Consider the following 24,472-nt stretch of genomic DNA (forward strand, 5'->3'; position numbering starts at 1 on the left):
TTGCTACATATGTAATCAAGAAAAAACAAGTCAGGAAAGACAGTATGCTTAATAGAAAAAGTACAAAAAAACCAACAAAAGTACAAAAAAGAATTACACAGAAAATCATGCTTGGTCAACACTAACTCACTAAACATTAGTTTTGAGAACTGGATGTTCCAAAAGAGTCAACAATTCGTACAGGCAATTATGTGGTTTAACAGAGAAAAGACACAAAAGAACGATTGGAATGATAAGTCCAATAAAAACAGACCATGGCGAAAAATGAAAATAAAACACACAAAAAATAACAAGATATTAAACAGAAAAATGAAGATTGTGCAACACAAATTCCATCTAAAAATCGGTAGGATAGGAAGAAAAACAGTGAAACCAATAGTAAATCGCTACAATGCAGCGAGATAGGTTTGACATTGTGAGCATGCATCAACCCTCACACGATTTCAAAGTCACACCCAGTCATGGTCAGGAACTTGTTGGACGATCTACAGCAAAGTAAACATGTCTCTAGTAATTGCAACACCAAAAACTATCCGATCAACTAATTAGTTTTTTTTTTCTCTTTTCTATTAAATTAACGGAGTTTGCATTGTCTCTCGTGCCGTGTTAAGGCTGTAGAAAGTTTCCACGTGCTTTAGATGTATGCTCTTATTGGTGTTTCTTTTAATTTATGGCGTATTTATTCTTGAGATAACTTATCTGATGTGTGCTACATCATTCTCCCAATTTGCTGTGTATATACTGATTTTGTGTCATGAATGGATACCCGATATCCTTTCTTTTCTAAATAATTTATTCGTGTTTACCTCAGGTTCCTTGTTTAATATGTTTCAATATAAAACAAACATGTGGATATCTATTGAAGCATACATTATATAATATACATAAACAAACGGGCTAAGTCTTGCAGATAAAGTCCTATAGTATCAACTCAGATAATGATACTATAACTCTTTACACTTTACACAGTATTACGTATATGCTTACATCTTACTGCTCAAGAAGTGTGAAATCATAGAATTTTTCACTGTGATAATTCCTGCTATCAGTTTTACTATAATGTTTTGTGATACAGCACAAAAACAAATAAAAGATAAACCAATCAAAGCATTATCAATATCTTATAAACTTTTAAGTTAATCAGTAGTCGATATTTTATATACACAATCGCATACATACGTACGTGTGTGTCTAAAATTAGTTATGATTTTAGTCGGTTCTGACTAATCTATGAAAAAGTGCGAGTAGCTTCATTACATCTGATTTTATAGTTACTGTGCATTTCCAACCTGTTTTTACTATCCCTTGACTATGCCAAACATTATAGGAAAAGTGATTTGTGTTTCTATGGGTAATAAAGAACATATTTTTTAAATAAAATAAGACAGGCAACACCATTGCCATACGAAGGTAGATGATAAGACTAAACACAAATTTAAAACTACTACACAGAAAACAAAAGATGAGCAACACGAATCTCAACCCGAAAATACCTTTTCTAAGAAATCAACAACAAGATGTAGTAAAAACAAACTGTATGTACTAAAGTTTTCGTTAATATTGTAAGGACGCAAAGGAAATTGCGACCTCATTATTATAACAGGCTTCAAATATATTTTCAAAATAATTAATTCGCTAAAGTAAGCATGCATATTTTAAAAGATTCTCCATCGTCTGTTGATAATGCATACGCGTAGCACCGTCTAATTAATATACATTTCAGTAAAAAAAAAGGACGACGAAGCTACATTTCGTTCGAGGACTCACTATTAATTATGTTAAAAGAGGTAACAAAAGAAACGCAGAAAGATAAAATTGAAGCAACATATACAAACACCTATGAAAACGTTGACTTTAAAAAAGTAAAAAAAAAACATGCTTCAGTAACTTTGCTGTGATATTCCAAGATTTAGGTTTGGTTCAGCTTAACACTTTTATCCAGAATAACATTAAAGCTATTCGGGAAAATAAAGATGCATCTTTGGTTATTTTTCAGACAAATGTTGATCAGTAGAACTAAAGTAGAATCGTACACAGATATATTGAATGTATGTTGATTTTAAAATGTCTAATGACAAACATTTTATGCATATTCATGTATAACACAAATTTGAAAATAAAACCAGTAGGTTCTACAAATTGGGTAAACCGGAACGAAGGGTGGAAAATTGTGAATTTCATTGGAAAATGAGATCATCAGTACAAAAGCTTTGGGTAAAAGAGAGGCGAAAGATACCAAAGGGATATTCAAACTCACAAGTAGAAAATAAACTGACAACACCATGTCAAAAAAGAAAATGAACAAAAGATAAACAATAGTGTACAAAACACAACACAAAGATTGAGCAACACGAACCCAATCAAAAAACGAGGGTGATCTCTGGTGCTCCGTTTTGAGATAGCAGATCCTGCTTCACATGTGTCACCCGTCGTGTTGCCTATGCTAGTACAAATCAGGAGATAAGTCAAATCGGTAGGTCACATTCGGAGAAAGGAGGCCGATATTGTGTTTACGACGTCATCTCTGAAACAGATATTTTGTAATAGAAACAGGTAGCTTGTGCCGTTATGTCTGTCAATTAACCAGTTGGCACCACTAATTTAAGACATTTGGGGTTAAAAAAAAACGTACAAAAGAATTTCAGACCTCATTAGACACGTTAGATGCGTTTTAATCCAAACGTTTTTGAAATGAAATACAAAAATTTCTATTTGGAGTATGGGATCAAAACAGCATCTCATCTTAATAAAATAAAAAAATAAAACCAGGTGAAACCACGAATGTTGCCTTATTGAGTTACATCCTAATATAATAAAATATCTGTAAGACAGTTTGGAAAAGACCTCAATCATCTTTTCTCTTTCCATGACATATGTACTTGAATACCTTACATCTTTAAAATTGATATGAAACGGCTGTGATCTAAAACAAACTTTTGAGAAAGAAACAACCGGCTGTCCACACAGTCCTTGAGAGAATAAAATTGTTTTGTTGCAATATGTTTGCAAACTTTTCTTTTATTTATTCACTAATGTTTTCTGTCTCTTGCTATTAAGAGCATAACATACATAGCATTCCATAGCCAACCGTTTATTTTCAAAAACCTTATATTAAAAGTTGATATGGTCTGGTTGCTTCATTGTCGACATATACACGTCACCTTTTTTTAGGCACAAATAAGCTATACATTTTTAGTATATCAAAAGCTGGATCCATAATCACTGACATAAGTATAAAATGGTTCAAGTTTCGAATGGTCAGGATTCGGACTGTTTTTTGCCCTCATGCTATACATTTTGTATTCTCAGCTGTTTAATCGAATTGGTTCCGCCTCGTGTTTGATTTTTTTAACTGATACATATACATTTTAACAGAGAAATCAAAACGCCAAGTTGTTCTCCTTCAGAATTACATTTGGGAATCAAAGTCAGCACTTTGTTTTCACTGTTTATAATCGTTCGTTTAAAGAATCGAATCTGATACTATGTTTTCAAGACCAAATCTAAAAAACGTATACAAGTAACTTGTAAAATAAAACATATAATGGCATGTTGACGCTTTTTTTTATAATATGTAAAAACTCAACAAAGATATGCATGCATATAACAGTAAATAAGCATGTATATTATACAATGGTTCAAGCATCGAAAGTTCAGGATTCGGGCTGCTTTTTGATCTGATGCTATACATTTCGTATTCCTCTAATAATCCTTTAATCTAATTGGTTCCGAGCACAGATGACAATAGATATGTTCCAATTGTCGTAATTACATTCCCTTCCCCTTTTCCCCGAATGTGACCTACCGAATTAGAATTACAACCGGGTTTGTACTAACATGAGCAACACGACGTGTGAGACATGTGGAGCAGGATCTGCTTTCCCTTTTGGAGCACCAGAGATCACCCCAGTTTTTCGTGGGGTTCGTGTTGCTCAGTCTTTAGTTTTCTATGTTGTGTTTTATGTACTGTTGCTGATCGTTTCCTTTTTTTTACATGGCGTTGTCAGTTTATTTTCGACCTATGAGTTTGAGTGTGCTTTTGGTATCTTTCGCCTCTCGTAAGTCAAGAGAAGAAATTTAATTTCCTCGGATATATCCAAATTCAAAACAAAATACCATGATAACTATGAAAAACATAGTACATAATAGATTGGGACAGTATTGTCTTGTTTATAATATATATTGTATATCAGTTAATGTAATTAAATGCCTTGCACATTACCCAATTTCTCTTGAAGACGATATCTTTGTTTTATCAAATATAAAGATTCCTTTTCAGGACAAAGTAAGAGTATGTATAACTTGCTGCATATGCTCTTTACATCAACTTAAATGGCATACAGTTTCAGAATAGCGGTTGAAATTATTCAATACAAATAACAAGGTGAGTTAAATTCATCGATACAACTGTACTCCTTTATGTGTACATTGGGGTATGCAACCTTTGTTAAAATAAAGATCTATAATGTGATTATACTTACGATAAAGATTGAAAACTTTGATCGTTTCTTGCATATCCAGGTTTTTAAGAACGTGTTGAAATTAAACCATTTGGTGTTCAAAATTCTTCACATGAATCCTTAATTTTTCCCATCTCTATAGAACTATGTGTTACCTTATTTCTGAAAAATTGGTATTTTAACAATGAAAAACTGGAGCTGATAAAAGAAACATAGATGACACTTTTTCAATTAGTTACCCTTTCAACCACCAGTTTGTCGAAACTCGGAAGCTAATTGACATATTTGACACTTTTTTACCTAGATTTACAATTTAAGATCTGACTTCAGCAGAACACATTAAGAAACAATATTTTTTTTTCTAATGATCATGTCTACACACGGAAATGTTGTATTACACATCATTATTTTATTAAATAATGAAAACATTTTGTAATAATTGTTGTAAGCAAATTGTTTATTTTAACTGGTGACAAAACTTAGTCATAATATCACAAAAGAGTGGAAGAGATACAGTTACAATGTTTCAAATCACTGTACCACCTTAAGCAAGTAACAAAGGCAACACTATGGAAGCCTCTTTGTATTTTTTAAGACAAAAATGAAAAAAAAACAATTAAAAAGACACAAATATGCAATGACGTAAAAGGATCAACTAATATTCGTAGAAGAAATGGCACAACCAATCAGGTAAAACTCTTTAAATGGACAATCAAAACAGACTAACGTGGTGTTTTGTAATAGATTTTGTGACTTCAAAACCGCCTTAACATATAGAAATAGGTTTAAAATAAACCCCAAAAACCTCACTTTAAAAATAAATGGAATTAATTTAAAGCACAAAGGAAGTACTAACGACAATACCATGTAAATAAATCATTGAAGGTACAAATCAATAGCTTCAGTGTCGTATAGGTCATCGATAGCTGGTTCACATTCGAATTCACCTCTCTATTGTTTAAGACTTCATGTTAATTTGTGCTTTTTGATATTTATCAATCTGAGTTGCTATCGCTGTGACGTAAGCAATGTATGGTCCATGTTACTTTTTTTTATTTCTTCATTCCTAAATTAAAAGAATAAGGAATGAACACTTTATTAAATAATATGTAAAATTGACCACATAGGAATAAACTTTGCAAAACATGCATGTACAAATATTGAAAAAAAAATAGATGTCCTGCAAACATCAAACACTGCAATACACCATGCTACTTCAAAGTAAAGTCCTTACCTCATCCTGAAGGATATCTGGACTAATGAAAACACCATCCGTGCAAGCAGCATAACAACAAATATAGGAGATACTATTTGTAAAAAACAGTATCTATTAGAAAAAATCAACACGTAAGACATTAGGCTAAATAATCAATTATCTAAGTATAGTATTGCGAGGATTAAGGTGTCGTCGCTCTTGATATTCTTACTTTTTAACAAAATATGTGTTAACAGTTTGTGATACATTTAGCATGTGTACAAATGATAATATAAATCAGTTACACATATAACAGACACATAATAAAACTCTCAAGATGCAATTGATATTCACGCAATTCAGTCGTGTGTATTGTTATACATGTATTATCAAATGAAAACATATATTGCAGAAACACTTCATACAAAAAGTGATTCGCTTACCACCTTTATACTCTAATAAAATTAGGGAAAACATGCTCTGTTTGAATAAAGATATGGTAAGAGACAACCACTACCAAGGTTCCTGGCGTGATACTTTAGTCTGGTTGAGTAAAAGTATTACCATAATATGATCTGAGATAAATAATTAAATGTAACTTCTTAGAGCTGGAATTATAATTCGATTCCTGTACTATATCTCAATGTTTTGGTATTATACAGAAGGTTGAGTTGAATTTTTGTTATATTTGCTTCTATATCTTCACAGCGTTTCATGAGTCGGAACTATTTATACATGATGTACACGTAGCCCGACAAATGAGAGGATTATGCAATGATAGGTTGCTAGAAACAAATTCTCTTTTCTGACTGTTATTACCAGCGTAATGAATACGATGAATTCAATATAATTGTTCTTACAAGAACTTTTAATTTGATTTTATATGCAAGCTTTCATTCATCATGATTTTAATTGGCTTCTGATAACAATGATTTCACAGTTAAAATGATATGCAGGGATTACAAAATATAGCGAGGACATTCATGAAATTTGCATTCCGAATCACGCAAGAAACTTTTTGTTACATGGATATTTATTTAACAAAATCTAAATATTTAATTTGTTTAAGTTATCCAAACTATACATTATATTTTATATTTAGAGTTGCTATTACTTCCTTATTGATCCATTATTGCAAACAATAAAGCCAGGACAAATGCAAGAAGCCCTAAAGTTGAAAAAAAATGATTTTTTATTTTCAATTGTAAATATATTAGTGATCTCAAAACATGTAAATTCAAATAATACTTTTGCTTTGAGCGTTTCAAATGAGGGCGCATCCATAAAAACGCATAGGACGCAAAGTTTTTATCAAATGCTATTTTCTGTTTTTTTATGTCAATTGAAAAAATGTCAATTTAGCAGCTGAAATTGGGCTTTGAATTAGCTATTAGTAACTATGAGTACTCTGAGGCAGGTACATTGTGTCTTTTGTTATTTCATAACCTGCTTGTTTGTGCCTAGTACAGATCCGATGAGTCTAGCCATTTTATCTAATGTGTAGCGCATTGGTGAACTGTTGCATCACAATCCTAAATTTTAGATTAAGCGCACATTATCATGTTTAATCCCACCACATCTTTAACGAGCCTCTTCCAAAACAGGAGTTTATTATCAAGTTGTTTTTGTTGGTTGCTGTCAGTCATACTCTTTCCCTACTTTTTGATGCCACATTTTGTCATCATGTGTCTTATTACAGATAATGAATGAACTAGCGCTTTTATGAATATGATTGATAAAAAAGTGCATCGAAAAGATTTTAATCACAAAAACAGATAAAGATTTTGAAAGCTTGCTTACATGTTTTATAAAAAAAAAATCCATATTTAGTGTATTATTTCAAGTGTTATGCATTGAAGTTTAAGCACAATGTTTAAATTAAATAAATGAGATGTCACAATAAGAAAGTTTGATCGTAAAAAGTGTTTCAAAAACATTAAAACAAAACGTTTAAGACAAATATTTTAGACAGCATTTTAGTGTTGAAGGTGTTTGTGTTCTTATATAGTCGCACTAAATTTCAAAATATCAAAAAGCGCTCAACAATATATGCATTAAAACACAATTAAAAGTGAAATTTAAAAACTTTACCTGAGTCACTTTTCTCATCGGCAAGATCCCCTTCTATTGACGTTGTAGTTTCTGTAGATATAGACGATGCTGGTTTCTCTGTTGGTAGTGACGAAACTGCAGTCTGAAGATGATGATGATGACATCGTAGTCTCTGAAGGTAATGACAATAATGCTGTCTTTGCAGATATTGAGGATCGTGATGTTGTTGTTGCTGTTTTCTCTATAAGTAAGGACGATGCTGTTAATAAAAGTGAAAATGTTGTCTTCGTAATCAGTGATGGCGATATTGTCTCTGTTACTGAAGACCACATTGTTGTTTCTATTTGTTTTGACGTTTTTGTTGTAACTGTTGGTACCGACTTTGGTGTTTTCTCTGTTGGTACCGACGATTATGCTGTCTTAGTTGGTAATGATGCTTGTTAATTTTGACGTTTGTGTTGTCTTTATTGGTACTGATACTTGTGTTATCTCTATTGAAACTGATGCTTGTCTTGTCTCTATTTTACTGACGTTTGTCCTGAAACTGTTGGTATTGACAATTGTGTTGTCTCTGTTGGTAAAAACGATTGTGTTGTCTCTAATGTAACTGACGTTTGTGTTGTCTCTGTAGGTACAGACATTTTTGTTGTCTCTGTTGGTTTTGACGTATGTGTTGTCTCTGTTGATAATGATGATTGTGTTGTCTCTTGTGGTATTGACGATTGTGTTATGTCTGTTGGTACTGAGTCAGTGACGTTTGTGTTCTCTGTTGTTAATGACGTTTGTGTTGTCTGCGCTGGTACTGACGTTTGTGTTGTCTTTGTTGGTAAAGACGATTGTGTTGTTTCTGTTGGTACTGACGTTTGTGTTGTCTCTGCTGGTACAGACGATTGTATTTTCTCTACTGGTACTGACGATTGTGTTGTTCATGTTTGTACTGACATTTGTGTTGTCTCTGTTGGCACTGCTGACTGTGTTGTTTCTGTTGGTATTGACGATTGCGTTGTCTCTGCAAACGCTGATGTTTGCGTTGTCTCTTTTGGTATTGACGATTGTGTTGTCTCTGTTGGTTCTGACGTTTGTGTTGTCTCTGTTGGTAATGACTTTTGTGTTGTCTCTAGTGGTAATTACGATTGTGTTATATTTGTTGGTTCTGACATTTGTGTTGTGTCTGTTGTTAATGACGTTTGTATTGTCCCTCCTGGTGCTGACGTAAATGTTGTCTGCGCTGGAACTGACGATTGTGTTGTCCATGTTAGTACTGACGTTTGAATTGTCTCTGTTGGCAATGATGATTGCGTTGTTTCTGTTGGTACTGACGTTTGTGTTATCTCTACTGGTACATACGATTGTATTTTCTCTGCTGGTACTGACGATTGTGTTGTCCATATTGGTACTGAACATTGTGTTGTCTCTGTTGGTAATGACGATTGTATCTTTTCTTTTGGTACTGACGATTGTGTTGTCTATGCTAACGCTGAAGTTTGCGTTTTTTCTTTTGATATTGACGATTGTGTTGTCTCTGTTGGTACTTACGAATGTGTTATCTCTGTCGGTACTGACGATTGTGTTGTCTCTAGTGGTAATTACGATTGTGTTGTCTCTGTTGGTACTGATGTTTGTGTTGTTTCTTTTGTTAATGACGATTGTGTTGTTTCTGTTGGTACAGACATTTGTGTTGTCTCTGTTTGTACAGATGATTTTATTGTCTCTGTTGGTACTGTCGATTGTGTTGTCTCTACTAATGCTGACGTTTGCGTTGTCTCTTTAAGTATTGACGATTGTGTTGTCCTGTTGGTACTGTCAATGTTGTTGTCTCTGTTGGTACTGACGATTGTATTGTCTCTGTTGGTAATGACGAATGTGTTGCTCCTGTTGGTAATGATATTTGTGCTGTCTCTGTTGGAACCTGCGATCGTGTTATTTCTGTTGGTACTGACGTTTGTGTTGTCTTTGCTGGTACAGACGGCTGTGTTGTCTCTACTGGTATTAACGATTGTGTTATCCATTTTGGTACTGACGATTGTGTTGTTTCTGTTGGTAATGACGATTGTATTGTTTCTTTTCGTATTGACGATTGTGTTGTCTCTGCTGTTACTGACATTTGCGTTGTTCCTGTTGAATTTGACGATTGTGTAGTCTGTGTTGTTACTGATGATTGTGTTGTTTCTCTAGGTACTGATTAGAGCGTTGCTTCTATAGGCAGTGATAACGCTGTAATCTGTACAGTTGAGGAAGACATGGTTGTTTTTGTAGATAATGACGATGTTGTTGTCTCTGTAGGTAATAAAGTGGCTGTGGTCTCTGTAGGCAATGAAAACACTATTGATACGAAAGAAAATAAAGACAGTGTTACGGAGACGATTTGAATTGTGCAGTGGAATAAACATTATATATCCATAACATATAACTAACTCGAATGTTTTCTAATAACTACGTTTTAATCGAATATTTACATGATTTACAATATTTACAATCATTTTTTATTACAATTTCACAACATTGTTTTCGTTGTTAACTTATGGCATGATAAAGACGAACTGTTTACGTCTGCAACATTAGACATAAAATTTCACCCTAATCTAACCTGATTCCCAGAGATTATAAAAACAAAGTTATTTAATCACCACAGCTGCATTACAGACGACTATTATTTGAACTCTAAATGACTAGACTGACCCACTGAAGGTGTAAAAAAATTTAGGAAGATTAACGATTAATTTTCTACACTGTAATAAATTCTTTTGAAAATATTATTATCTTTTACTAAATTTAGCAGACGAAAATGTTACTTTATTCAATGTAAAATTAACGATTAAAATAAACTTGCAAAAATATAAGTGCAATTAATAAAAACGATTTCTACTCTATTCAAAAATTATAACTTAAATACAATCATACTAAAAAAAAAATATTTTCTTCAATCCATTCTCCCCCTCTTGTTTGCTCTAAGCCAATCAAACAAAATAATAATTAAACGATACAAAACTGTCTATGATCTAAGTTCAAATTATTAAATTTAAATTTATATCAAAATATCTATCTGTCTAGATTAAAATGAAACTATATGTCCAAATTATTTCAATTATTCATCACTGTCATTTTCGGAGGTTTCGATGTCTAACGGACACAGTTTTGATATTGGTCTTATTAATACTGTTTGTCCAAGGGAAACTTTCGCAACGCGAACATGTTCATCTTTTCCGGGGAAAAACTTCGATTATTCTGCCAAGCGGCCAATGTCCTATCGGAACGTTCGGATTCATCACAAGCACAACATCTTCGGTTTTCATGTTCCTTTTCGTTTTAGTCCACTTGTCACGTTTATTTAGTCCAGGCAACCATTCTCTTATCCAACGTTTCCAAAAATGTCTGATTAATTCCTGTATTCTTCTCCACCGTTTTCTAGGGTTAAAATCTGTATTATCAACTGATTCTGGAGCGAAATGTCCACCGAATTGTCCGTGCAAGAAATGATTCGGTGTTAAAGGTTTATCATCTTTCGGATCGGCTGACTGTTACGTAAGCGGTCTCGAATTGATTAGCGCTTCAGCTCCGGTAAATACTGTTAAAAGTTCCTCATCATTAATGTTTGCATTTCCTAATATTGCGTAAATTGACCTTTTTTGCGGATTTGATCATAGTTTCGTGAATACCACCAAAATTAGGAGCTAGCGGTGAAGTAAAATGCAACTTAATCACTTGATTACTAATTGAATTCTGTATTTTATCATTGTCTAAAAGTTCTTTGAGTTCCCTATTTGCTCCAACAAAATTAGTTCCATTGTCTGAAATAATCTCTTTAGGAAGATCTCGCCTATTCACCATCCAATAAAATGTGTTAAGAAATGAGTCTATATTTCATCCAAATGCTACTTTCAAATGCACTGCACGAGACGCTTAACATGTAAATAGACATAAGTATCTTTTTTGACGTCGTTATCCTCTCCCCTGAACTCTTATGAAGGGTCCTCAAAAATCAACTTCTGTAAGATCGAAAGCATGTAACGGTGTTTTGAAACGAATTTCCGGCAACGAGAGAGCGAAATTTTTTCAGTTGTTTTTTTTTTCTTCGAAATTTGATTTTTGGCAGGGGAAAGAACTTTTTACAAGCGAGCGATATTCTCTTTTTTTTCTAAAATCTATAAAAAGAATTTTAAGTAAGCGAGCGATTAGAAATTTATATAGTTTTGGTGCTTGATACTTAATATATCTCATATCCTAGTTCTTATATTACCTTACTGTGCTTCTCAGTTTGTTCTCTGACAACCAATTTAATCTCTTCATTTCCAAGTATAAAATGATTAACTTGTAGCAAAAACTACAACTTTGTGTAGTCTGATCAAATAAATATGATCCTGCTGAACATGAAAAAGTACAACAGCTTTGAACAGGCATGCATCCTTGTTTAATGTAAGTTGTAATTGATGCATTGTATGTTGTTTAAAATGAATGTATGCAAAGCCTAAATGCATGTATAAAGCTTGTAATATATACAAACATAATATTTGTATATACAACAAGCTGACAACTTATAAAGGACTGTCCTTCGAAAAGCACACCAATTTATACCATTCAAATGAACCAGTCAAATGCTATATACTAAAAAGCACAACTAGTTTAGTATACCATTCAAATGAACAAGTCAGATGCTATATACTAACTAAACAAAAGGAACATATCAATACATTCCACTAAAGTCATAGCTTTCCTGTAGAATTTAATGATAATCAAATTTATATTTATATGCATGTGGATATTGCTCTGTGCTGAAGGCCATACCATTAACTAGTTGCAAACCTCAACAAAATTGGTCTCTGTTGGAAGGTTGTCACATTGACGATCATACAAATTCTTATTTGTAGAAGATTTTCTAAGTTGTAAAGATGAATTAATGTGTTAAATTCAATTACCACACACAAATTCAAATTCCATGCTTTTAACTAGTATACATAATTGTCAGCTGTTGACAGCCTCTGGATGCGGGATTTTCTTGCTGTTTTGAAGACCCATTGATGGCATTAAACTGTTTTCTGCTACTTGGTTGGGTTGCTGTCTCTTTGATACTTTCCCCATTTCTATTCTCAATTTTTTTTAATACAACTTTGTAATGATACTTGAAAATATGAATAAAAGATTAAAAAAATTCAAGGAAAAAACTTAAATTTAATACAGATAAAAAAAATAGTTTCATTTGCAGTGCCATTTCAATTCATGTACCATCTACTTTGGGATTTTCTTTTATTCTTATGCATGTTATATTGTCATAATTTAAATCTTTCAATTCGATGGCGTCGTTGCTTTGTCATTTGATCTTGATAGGTACAGGGTGAATCATTCAAAGATATTACTACACCGTATGTGAGTCAAGTAACTCACTTATGTCGGATTCCCCTTACAATATCACTGAAAGTTTTAGCTGGTTCTGCTGCTGTTAGAATCTTGGTGAAAATATCCGTTGACAGTAGGTTCCAGTCTTTAACTGTGATTGGTATGAAGCAGGATTTTAATCTGTCTGGTTTTATTTGCAGTCTCAGGAAATGTTGACCTTATGCATGTTCTTGGTTGTCCTAGATGTTTTTTCTTCAGTTGATCAGATGGTAAATTGGCGGATCTCCGAATTGCCCAAATCATATTCTACTGATGTGATTGTCTGCGATACCACTGTAACTACAAATAGTCCACTCATATCTTACGTTAAGAATGCTTATCAAACTAAATTTGGCAATTATATTGTAACAACAACGTTGTGTATGTTAGTTCTAGATCGTTTTTTATGTCAATTTCCGTGTCTGTCTCGGCCGATCATTGTGCGATCCTTACTCTCCCCCTCAGTGGCGGCGAGTGTATCTTCCTTCTTTTTAGTAGCATAGTTCTGTTTTGTTTTCGATTCGAATCTCACGGGAATTTTTGGCTGACTGAACGATTGTTTATCACTTATGCGATCCCTATGTAAAAGTCTGTGGTGCACTCCTTTGCTTCCACCCAAGTTACACGCTCTACTTCTTGGACACTGCTTACCAACGTGATCATGTCCTAGGCAACGATAACATAACTGAAGTCGTTTTTGCGGTATCCTATATCTTGTGCACGGTCAATTTCCGAAGTTCATCACATCTCCAGACTTCATGATAACTGTTACAAAACTTGCACAAAGGTTTCGTTGATTCTCTGTTTCCAGTGTTGTCTTCATTTTGCAATTCTCCAAAAAATGTTCTAAATCCATCCCTACGATTTCCCTTCAAATTCCGCTGTGAATTGCTACTAGTGTTTGCACTTAATCCGTGTATTGTTTCTAAAGCTATAGTTTGAAACTCTGACTCCTGTAAAATCCACTCCCGTAGACATTCAACTGACTCTATTTTTCTGCTTCTGAATATCCAACGATGGTACCTCGACAACATAATTCTGTCATCTTTCGCTGAAATTTGTTGTACAAAGAACCATTCTTGAACTCCTCAAAACCACCTGCTTCTTTCAAAATCACAGCTAATAAATCCTGTAAATCTTTACATTTTTCGATGTCTTTAGCGAATCCTTCTCTCATAGGTTTAAAATTTTCAAGTTCTTCGATATACCAGGTTATTTGTCTCCTTTGTCTTCCATACTTTCTTTCTAAACGCTCCTTTGAGGCATCGTATGCAACTGCAGAATGTCCTAAATTTTCAATAACTTGTAAAGCATCACCTTCCACGTATTGTTTCACTTGCAATAACTTATACTCCTTTGTTGCAGGTGCTTGATCAATACATGTTAAGAACGCAGCTTTCCAGCTCAGTTCTTTTTATTACCTGTGAATATCGGTATCGAGACTCTTTTTAACTGTTTCCACATATCCTGTCCTATTTCTGAACAAAATGTCTTTCTATCCTCTCGCTTGCCGTTACTTTCTTCTTTCGCAATTTGCCCAACATCTGTTGATAAATTCGGATCGTTATTTGCATTGCTATTCACAAATGTACATGTATTTGGTTGATCTGGTTTAAATTCAACATCCTTTTCTTCACTAGCATGTATACTCTCCACTTTATGTCCGGAATTCACATTAGCTCGTCTTGATACTCTCGATGCACTAGAAGCAACGCTTGAATCATCCTTGCTCTTGATTAAATAATCCTGACACTCGTTTTCTGCGTCCGTAAATTCACTTTCCATTTGTTCCATTTTTTTTGTTGTTTTTCTTCATATTCTGAATGTCATTCCTGTCCTTATATTCATCAAAGAGATTTCCTATTATTTCCATCGCTTTTTCTTCCGCATTTAACAGTTTCTCCTGGAATTCTTTAACTTCTTTACTGTCCGGGAAATCAAGAATCTGAAGTAATTTATCATGTTTATGTCTTACTTTCGTAAATGCCAATTTCGTTTGCGCTTTATCCTTCTTTAAATCTTCTAATTCTACACCTTCGTCTGGTTTTGCAATAACGGTTTCGTCCATTTTTTTATCCCTCGCTAGCCTCTGCTTGTATTTTCAAGTCCCAATTACTCATTTTTTTCTCTTTTTGATTACGAATAGACAGTTCATTAAACCACGCTCTGCTACCAAAATATTACGGAGACGATTTGAATTGTGCAGTGGAATAAACGTTCATATATCCATAACATATAACTAACTCGAATGTTTGCTAATAACTACGTTTAAATCGAATATTTACAATACATGTATTTACAATCATTTTTTATTACAATTTCACAACATTGTTTTCGATGTTAACTTATTGCATGATAAAGACGAACTGTTTACGTCTGCAACATTATACATAACATTTCACATTTTAACACTAATTTAACCTGATTCCCAGAGATTATCAAAACAAAGTAATTCAGAATATAGCACTCTCGACCAATGAAATTGTAGGATTTGGTGTTTCTTAATTGTGAAGAATGAATGAAATCATGTTCTTAGTAAGAGATTATCCTATTGCCTATAGGCCTACTTACAGTTCAAAACAAAGAGTTTCTATAAACGAGTTACAAATGCCCTGAAGCACATTTATCAGCTTGAAAGAATTTATGCTTAAAACTGACTAAAAGTTGAATTTTGAAACAAACAAAAAAAAATCAAAAAAAGATGAAGTTTACTGGTGCAGTAACATTGGTACCGTTATGAGAATAATTAATAACTTCAAATTACTAAAACAAATAATAAACAATATCAAAGCAATGCAATTAAAAAAAAAAAAAAGTTTTAAAATTAAATAAAACCTAAATCTTTAGCGTCTACTCATTCAAAATTTCAGATTACAGGAACCGCGGTTGGTGAGAATAGGAATTTCCAATATTCTGATAAAATTCTAAAAAAAGGAATATAGTTTAACTTTTGAATATATTTTATACTATTTTAAAGGCATTGTATTTGATCATTTCCCTGACATAATGAAGTAGTATTTGATGTAAAGGACTGGACTAAAATATTGGCTGTAAAATGAAATGTATTTGTGACTCAAATTTTGAATTTATTGATTTGAACTGGAAATTAAAAAAAAGATAATTCCTCGCTAAAATAGTACATGATTTACATTCATACTCACAATCAGGAAACATTTCTTATCATTGTACTGTTGTGTCATCTACTGTCTAAAACACAATCTATTATATTTTCCAAAATTATAAGACAATCCTTACATCACTAAAACTGATCCATAGATGAAATCATGCCTAAAAAGGAAGGCATTAATTACAAACATTCCACTGACAATGAACCTAATTCTTAAATACAACCAATCAAGAGATCATTTTAGCCTTGAGCACTTTACAATATTCTAAGTTTGTAAGAGAATGATAATACCTTACTTAGCACATACTTACAACTTCTCGTCAAATCAAATTGCTTATATTTGCCTTCTAATTTTCATAGTACATACTTTTCCTGTGTACTACGTAACTACGCATGAATGACCACAAGGGTAAGATTTCATTGTATCGTAATCAAGATATTTAAAACAAAAATTGCCACTGGCTATTTTGAAATAAAATGCTGTGTTCAAATTAAATTAAATATTTTGTAATTAGTTTTCACGTTGATTTTTAAATATCCTGCTATTAAAATCTTTGGATCTAAAAATTGTTTTTGACAATTGCAAATTTTATCATTTAAATAAAGGGTAATACATATGGTTCTTTATACCTTGATTAGAGTACAACGATATCTTAAAATTATGATAATGTATCATCCATGCAATTACTTTGTACACAGAAAAGTGTGTACTATGAAACCTTGTGCAGGAAAATTAAAGCAACTTGGTGATAATTTTTTTAACTTTCTTAAGAAAGGTGTTCTATTTCGTCATGAATTGATTGATTTATTGATAATTGGTTGCTTAATGTCCAGTGGCAAATATTTCATGCATGTTCAGGACGATGTCATGAATTGAAAAACTGTGATTATGTTTGAAGATAATGTGCCACCTATATATATATATAAACATATTCTGATAAATCTTTTAGTTTTTACTTTGAAATAATAAAAAATAAACAACACAAAACACATAACCTATAATCTCTGATCTATTGGTAGATGCTTTTTAATGCCTATCTGCTAGACTATATCTATGGGGGAAAACTATCTCTATGTTTCAAATTTATTATAGCTTTAGTTTTACTGTGAAATTAAAAAATGTTTTCAAAACATGTAAAGCTTCCACTGCAATTTAATTATTGCCTACTGTTGGTCAATTTATTTTTTCATCTTACCATGTAAGAAGAACATGTATAGTAAAACACCGCTTTATATCAGTATACATACTTACACCAGCAGCTACCATCTTTTCATTCTGGAGAGAAGGGCCTTTTGAAATCACATATTTTACAATAATACTAGTGAGTAGATTTACAAAACTTCGTTAATGAGCTCCTTTTTACAAACACCTGTGATACAAGTAGTCAGCCAAAATAAACTATCAATAGACCAATTACTCGAGTTGTAAATATGTGCTCAATTGGATAGTCTATGAAAAGGTATATACTATGAAATTAAGAGCTCGGGGCAAGCCCCTCGCTCTAAATTTCATAGTATATACCTTTCCATAGACTAACCTAGACATATGCTATATCTCCACAGCTGCATTACAGGCGACTATTATTTGAAATCTTAATGACTAGACTGAAGGTGTCATAAAATTTAGGAACCCCGTTAAGATTAACGATTAGCTTTCTACGCTGTAATAAAATCTTTAGAAAATACTATCTTTAACTAAATTTAGCAGACGAAAATGTATCTTTATTTCAACATAACTGTATTGAAAATTAACGATAAGAATAAACTTGCAAAAATATAAGTGCAATTAATAAAAAAACGATTTCTACTCTATTCAAAAATTATACCTAAAATACAATCATACTAAAAAAAACTAAAACTATTGTCTTCAATCCAGACAGAGTAGAGGAAGATGACATGTTTAAACCAGTTGACATCAAAGTAGTGTCTGCGTCTGTAGTATCATTAACACAACTACTCTCATCAGAACCATCTGTACAATCTATGTGCCCATTACATCCGGCTCCACTTGTCACACATTGTCCATTGCTACATAGATATAAAACCTCTGGGCAAGATGAAATTGCATCACCTGATAAATATATGTTCGTTGATACTGTTTTGTTTCCTATCAAGACATTTCGATCTTATAACAATTGTTGCACACGATATATCATAAAAGTGTACAGGTTTAATCAAATATAACTACATTTTATTGGTTTAAAATATCCTTTAGCTTCAACTACAGCTTCAAAGAACCTCTATCGTTTACTTATCATCCGTACGTAATTCATGTAGAACAAAATAGCTCTACCAAATGTGCCAAGAGGCAGAGCAAGGGTTAAGTAAATATGTCAGTAACAATAAGACATGTATTTGTTAAGATTTACTCAACCGTAAGAAGCATCTGCCACAAAAAACATTTGATTGAACTTCTCGGAAATTCAGTTATTACAGTTACTGCCATATATAATATTTTGTAAGGTTAGAGGTTTTTCATCGCAACATGGAAATGTTCTCATGATATAACGGTTTTATGGACAGTTTAAGCTATGTAATATTTAATTAACTCATACTTTTTAAACTCTTGTTTAATACAGTTGATGTGGTATTCATCTTGAAAAAATTGAAGATATAATTCCGGTTAAATGATACCAGTTAACATGTATCGAGAGACAAATAAAAAATCAACTAAATCGTTTGAAGTCGAATCAGTTTGATATGAGGAAAGAACAAAAGAGGCGGAAGATAAAATGGCTAAAAAATAGAAAGACAAACAAACAACAGTACACAAAACAAAACAAAGAAAACTAAAGACTGAGCAACACGTCTTTATTCAATGAAATGCCGTCATTTTTATAGCGAATTCCTCCTCAGAAGCTTCTATATGAAGTCTGCATCATATGAATAAAGTTGGCAAAAAGAGGAACGAAGTTGCTTCGCATAGACATTTCAATTGTTTGTTATAAAAACACGTCCTTCAAACAGGTCAAATTTGTTTTCAATACAATAAAATAAAAAATCTTGATTGTGTGAGTTTCAGAGTTTTTTTTTTATCAAAACATGATTTATCCCTTCCTATGAATTTATGGAAAAACGTTCAGAATTGCAACTCAGGTACAGGTCGCACTAATTAACACACATTTGATTGTTTCCCGCTTTTGCGTAGCTCCTCAATTTATATATGTCGTATCGCAAGATATATTTCAATGACATAACGTGCCCTTTTATATTTGAATTTTAATTTCCTTTATTCCATCATTTAATTGTTTATTTTTGTTTGCTGTCTCCGAATAACTAGGAGATTATTTTACGAAACCAACTGTATACATTGACATGCTACACAATGACTGCAAACAATTAAATTGGTGTTAACAAATGCTATCTGTAACTAGGTCGAAATTTTGAAAATGTTAACATAGAAATAGTTTGTAGATTCTAAGTTTCATGAAATAATAAACCAATTTTCCCAAGTGTCATTAGAGTTTCAGTTCTCCAGCTCAATGAAGACCTCAATGTTCAATTGCAATATAGCAATCACTTGAACAAATATAAAAAATCTGTATGGAGTCAATAACATTCTCACAACCAAGAGATGAAATATATGAATGTAATAGGTGTTATCATAACTGTTATAATCTTATATAAACTATTATTAAATACACATATCAAACATGAAATGAGACTTTTTATTGTAAGGGTGTATACGTAATCATTTGGGTCATCCGTATCATTTGCGAATAGTCTACCTTTGCTCTGATATACATTATGCAAAGTATGAGCATTCGTACACGATTCATTTATGGTACATGTATTTTTAGAAAATATATTTATTTCACTAAAAGGCTAAAACGGCTTTATGTGCGTTTTCGCTGTATGATAAGAACATTACAATATATCAAATTATTTCAACTCTGAGCAGCAAAAAGCTCCAAAAACTTGTATATATTTGTAACAAACTTATGATCCACTTTTCTGAAACATAAGCCTGTCTTCCTTTCCTCGTTCATGACAAAACCGACTTTATCTTACAATGAGAAACACAACAGGTGCCGAACAGGAATTACTTAGTCTACCATAGTTTGTATAGAATGTTTTTGTTTGTGTTTGAAATTTTGCTGTGGTATTGTATGACTTGCTTTGATCTTTATCAATTTTCGCTGTTTTGTAATGCAAACTAGTAATAGTACAAACTGTCTTTGCAAGTATTGGGGAATAGGCGACCCATTTGTCATTATTTTAGCATGATTCAAATACTAATTTACTTTTTTGTATTTATTTTATTGATTTCACGTTTATGGGATTCTGTAATCTAGTTGAAATCAAGTTTCAACTCTCTCATTTAAAGTCGACACCAGACGTAATTCTATTGAGCCTGTGAACTTGTTCGAACATTTTTAAATATTCTGTGTTCGACGATTATGGTTACAAAAGTTTGATTTTTCTAGAAGCATGTTTTAATTCTTTTCATAATTTTTATTATAAAAGTTATCAGTGTATATTCATATTGTAAATATAAGAAGCGCATATTACTTACAGCCGTACTCATCAGATAAGTCTATGCACTCTTTTGCATTGTTACATCTTAACTCTATATCTATACATGATCCGTCGTCGACACATTGAAACTGATGACTTGTATTACACGGCAGACCTACAAAAGAAAACAAAAGTTTTTAAATTATAATTAACTTAATAGATAGTTACGATAAACGTAATATGATATGACACAACAACAACAAATGAAAATAAAATTATCTTAAGGTCATTTTAGGTCTGCAATAATATATAATGTGTTTTGTGTTTTAAAGAAGATATACATATGTATACAATTTGTCTAGCTCTTGATCATTATTACGCAAAAAATGAAATATGAGCTGCATCAGGAATCGACCTTGCATGCATGCATACTGTACATGTATAAGATTTTGATTTATTTTGAGACATTTAAATACAAAGCAAAAGACGAATTTTGATCTGTTTTGTAGGGTTCTCATAACTACTCAATTTTCAAACAGTTACAGACTTTCAGTAGAGATTTTTCAACCCGAAATAGGTTTACAGATGTATTTTTATTCATTTGCAAAAAGCCGATTTCTATCCGACGCAGCTCATACGTTATTATTGCCAATAAGTGACCAATACACACACAAACAAACAAACAAACAAACAAAAAACAAAAACAAAAGGGGAAAGTATCCTTTTAACAAAACTAATTGATAGTTACGATACAAACAACGAGATAGGACTTAAAAAAACAACATATAAGTTGTTTTATTAATATTGATATCTATTAAATAGCTGAAGCACGCCTCCGGGTGCGGGATTTTCTCGTTGTGTTGAAGACCAATTGGTGGCCTTGGGCTGATTTCTGCACTTTGGTGGGGTTCTTGTCTCTTTGACGCATTCCCGTTTCCATTCTCAATTTTATATAAGAAAAATCATCAAACAATATTCTTTATTGGACAAAAAATTAATCATGATATGTGGATCACAGATATCAAGTACTTATTTATTCCTAGTATTACATGTTTAGCGTCTGTCTCGACCATAGATACAGAGTATTTATACCAGGTTAAAAAAAAATGATATATAAATTTTTATGGAATAACAAAACGGAAAAGGTAAAACGCTCCATATTTAGTTATGACAAATTAATTGAAAATGATTGATTTAGAAATATACATATAATCTATAAAAATATGTTTGATACAAAAATAACTTCAGAAATATTTTTAAACTGGACTGTTATACAAACATTTTATTTAAACAAATGTGGAAACAGTCTACCTATATTGCAAATGAATCTGGATAGTGTAAATTTTATACCGGAAATAAAAGAGTTTTATCGTAATACCATCAAAGTTTGGCTAAAGAATAATTATAATGATAAAAAAAAAACCAATAAATACAGACTAATCCGCCAACATGGTATTTGGGAAAATTCGATAAATTCGGTTGCAGTATGACTATAGCTCCTAATTATAATTGACTTATTTAACTAACTACAAATGTATCTAGATATAGGTAGTATACAATATATTCCAAAATTGATTAAAAACAACCGTTAACCGAAAACACACGGAAATGTATAAACAACCACCCCAATCTCGGATGAGCTATGAAATTCTGATATCCTCTTGCTTTTAACTCCAGATGATATAAATACATTAGAATAAATACATTATTTATATATTGATTTTATATAAATATGTTTGTAAACGACTAACAATATGCTGTTTACCTACCTGTAGTCCCTGTAGGCAATGAAGAGGCTGTTGTCTCTGAAGTCATGATGATATGAAAGAAAATGTAAATAGAGTAGAGGAAGACAACATGTTTTAATCAATTGATAATCGAAGCAGTGTCGGATTGTGTAGCATATGGGTAATAATTTTATGACAGTCAGTTTTTAACCGGATTTCCAAAGGAAAATGTCGGTTATTAATTTTGTAATGTACGCCAGGCAGACGGGCAGGTTACCGGGCGACTGCCAAACAGTGTCCGTGCAATAACTTGAAAACGCTTTGACGAAATCTTTTCAAATTTAGATATGCTGTTTCCTGTGACTAATTTAAGGTCAAGTTCGATTTTCACGATTTTAGCTTTAATCGTTGTTGAGTAAAAAGTAAAATAACAAAAATACCGAACTCCAAGGAAATTCAAAACGGAAAGTCTCTTATCAAAAGGTAAAATCAAAAGCTCAAACACATCAAACGAATGGAGTTTTAGATCTTTAAGTAGCGAATAGTGATACTTAGAGCGTTGTCCATGCAATAACTAAAAAAAACGCTTAGACGAAAACTTTTCAAATTTAGATAAGCTTTTACCTGTGACTAAATAAAGATCAAGTTCGATTAGCACGATTTTAGTTTATCGTTGTTGAGTTTAAGACCTTAAAGTAGCAAAAATTGATACTTAGAGCGTTGTCAGTAATATTATTTGAAAACGCTTTGACGAAATCTTCTTAAATTTAAATATGCTGTTTTCTGTGACTAAATGCTAAATGAAGGTCAAAGTTCGTTTTTCACGATTGTAGCAATTTTCGTTGTTGAGTTGTAGACCTTTAAATTTTGAAAATGATACTTAGATTGATTTTGGCCTTTCCGTTTCTGAACCTTACAACATTTCATTTATACTTCATCCTGTTTTGCAGTCCAAATTTGCAAATATCATTTTGATGCAGGAAAATACGGTTTGCTGTCAATCTGACAGCCTCCTGTTTATCTTACTTCCAGATGCATTTGAACGTAGACGCAATGTTCATGTATTGCCGATTGTTTTCATACATTTGTTATTTTTGTCTCAAATTAATAGAGATTTCTCTGTTTTGATCTTTACAGTTGAAATATACTTAAAGGCAATAATGCATGTCTATTTCAGGTAATGGAAGAACGTCTACAGCTTCCAAGACGAGGTATAACGTTACTAGTTAGTGTTAAATATAATATTCATATACCTTTACTATGGAATTATCTACTTGCTGAGAGCAACCTTATGGTAGCAACAAACAGAGAGCAGGACTTATTTAAATTTTATACAGTAATAACGACCTCAATATTTTTCACAACATATTCATGATAATAAAATAATGTTTGTTAAATATTTTGCTTTCAACTTAAACATGCAGTCATTTTGAAAATGACTAAAATTCTCAAATAAACAAGACGAACCTTACTGAACTTTTTGCTGATGAATGCTGCTCTCAACATTGCAACGACGTACACTACTACTTATCGCAAAATATTCAAAAAATGTATGCTAGTATGCAAATTGATTGATGGAAATGACAAAGAAAATTCATGACAGGTTTATTAATATATTGAGTCAGAATATGAAGCTTTGGAGCTCGTTCACTATGCTCACTTGCCTCCAAACTTCATATTTTGGCTTACACGATGATGTAATACTATATCTAGCTATAAAAATCTACATATTCTAATTGTAAAATTAATTGAATGACATAAACGCTAAACAGGGGGAATTCGTAATTAGGGAATCTGGAGAACAATTAAATAATGACAGCCTTAAATAATATACAAAACGAAACACAAATAACAAACCTTTTATTGCCTTTCATAATTTTGTCAGTGGTGTACAAGTATTTACCAATAAAAACAGTCATAATGGTTTACCTTGTTGATTTTCACTATGAAATATACAGTCGTTTAATTGCTTAAATGACGGACTACTCCTACAATATGGAATCTGCTATAAATAAACGCTGTTCAATAGTTATAAATCGATTTAACTGAAACAAATCCAGGTCACAAATCAAAAACTGAGGGA

The 24,472-nt window shown here is 32.3% G+C and overlaps 1 protein-coding gene and 1 long non-coding RNA gene across 5 annotated transcripts in view; both read right to left on the minus strand.

Moving 5' to 3' along the window:
* Positions 1-2,792: 2,792 nt before the first annotated feature.
* On the minus strand, positions 2,793-8,219 carry LOC127712339 (uncharacterized). Of its 3 annotated transcripts, none has more exons than XR_007987045.1 (4): positions 7,747-8,219; positions 5,325-5,526; positions 4,482-4,622; positions 2,793-3,503 (listed from the first exon to the last, which is right to left on the minus strand). It is a non-coding gene; the product is annotated as an uncharacterized LOC127712339 (long non-coding RNA). The 3 variants fall into 3 exon arrangements; XR_007987044.1 differs by lacking the exon at positions 5,325-5,526 and adding an exon at positions 5,695-5,767; XR_007987046.1 differs by lacking the exon at positions 5,325-5,526 and adding an exon at positions 5,695-5,787.
* Positions 8,220-9,137: 918 nt separating this feature from the next.
* Positions 9,138-24,472, minus strand: part of LOC127712338 (very low-density lipoprotein receptor-like) — a 34,080-nt gene continuing 18,745 nt past the window's right edge. Inside the window, exons 3-6 of one of the 2 annotated variants that reach the window (XR_007987043.1) lie at positions 22,432-22,467; positions 20,721-20,837; positions 18,031-18,275; positions 9,138-10,591 (exon numbers count right to left, since the gene is read on the minus strand). Coding sequence is in view for 1 of the 2 variants with exons in the window: in XM_052218708.1 (XP_052074668.1) it covers positions 18,031-18,275; positions 20,721-20,837; positions 22,432-22,467 (398 nt within the window). In the remaining variant the exon portion in view is untranslated. Of the gene's footprint in view, positions 10,592-17,733; positions 18,276-20,720; positions 20,838-22,431; positions 22,468-24,472 lie in introns of those variants that run through there. The other variant, XM_052218708.1, reaches the window with a different exon arrangement.

Source organism: Mytilus californianus, unplaced genomic scaffold, assembly GCF_021869535.1.
Source record: "Mytilus californianus isolate M0D057914Y unplaced genomic scaffold, xbMytCali1.0.p SCAF_8, whole genome shotgun sequence".
NCBI lineage: Eukaryota > Metazoa > Mollusca > Bivalvia > Mytilida > Mytilidae > Mytilus > Mytilus californianus.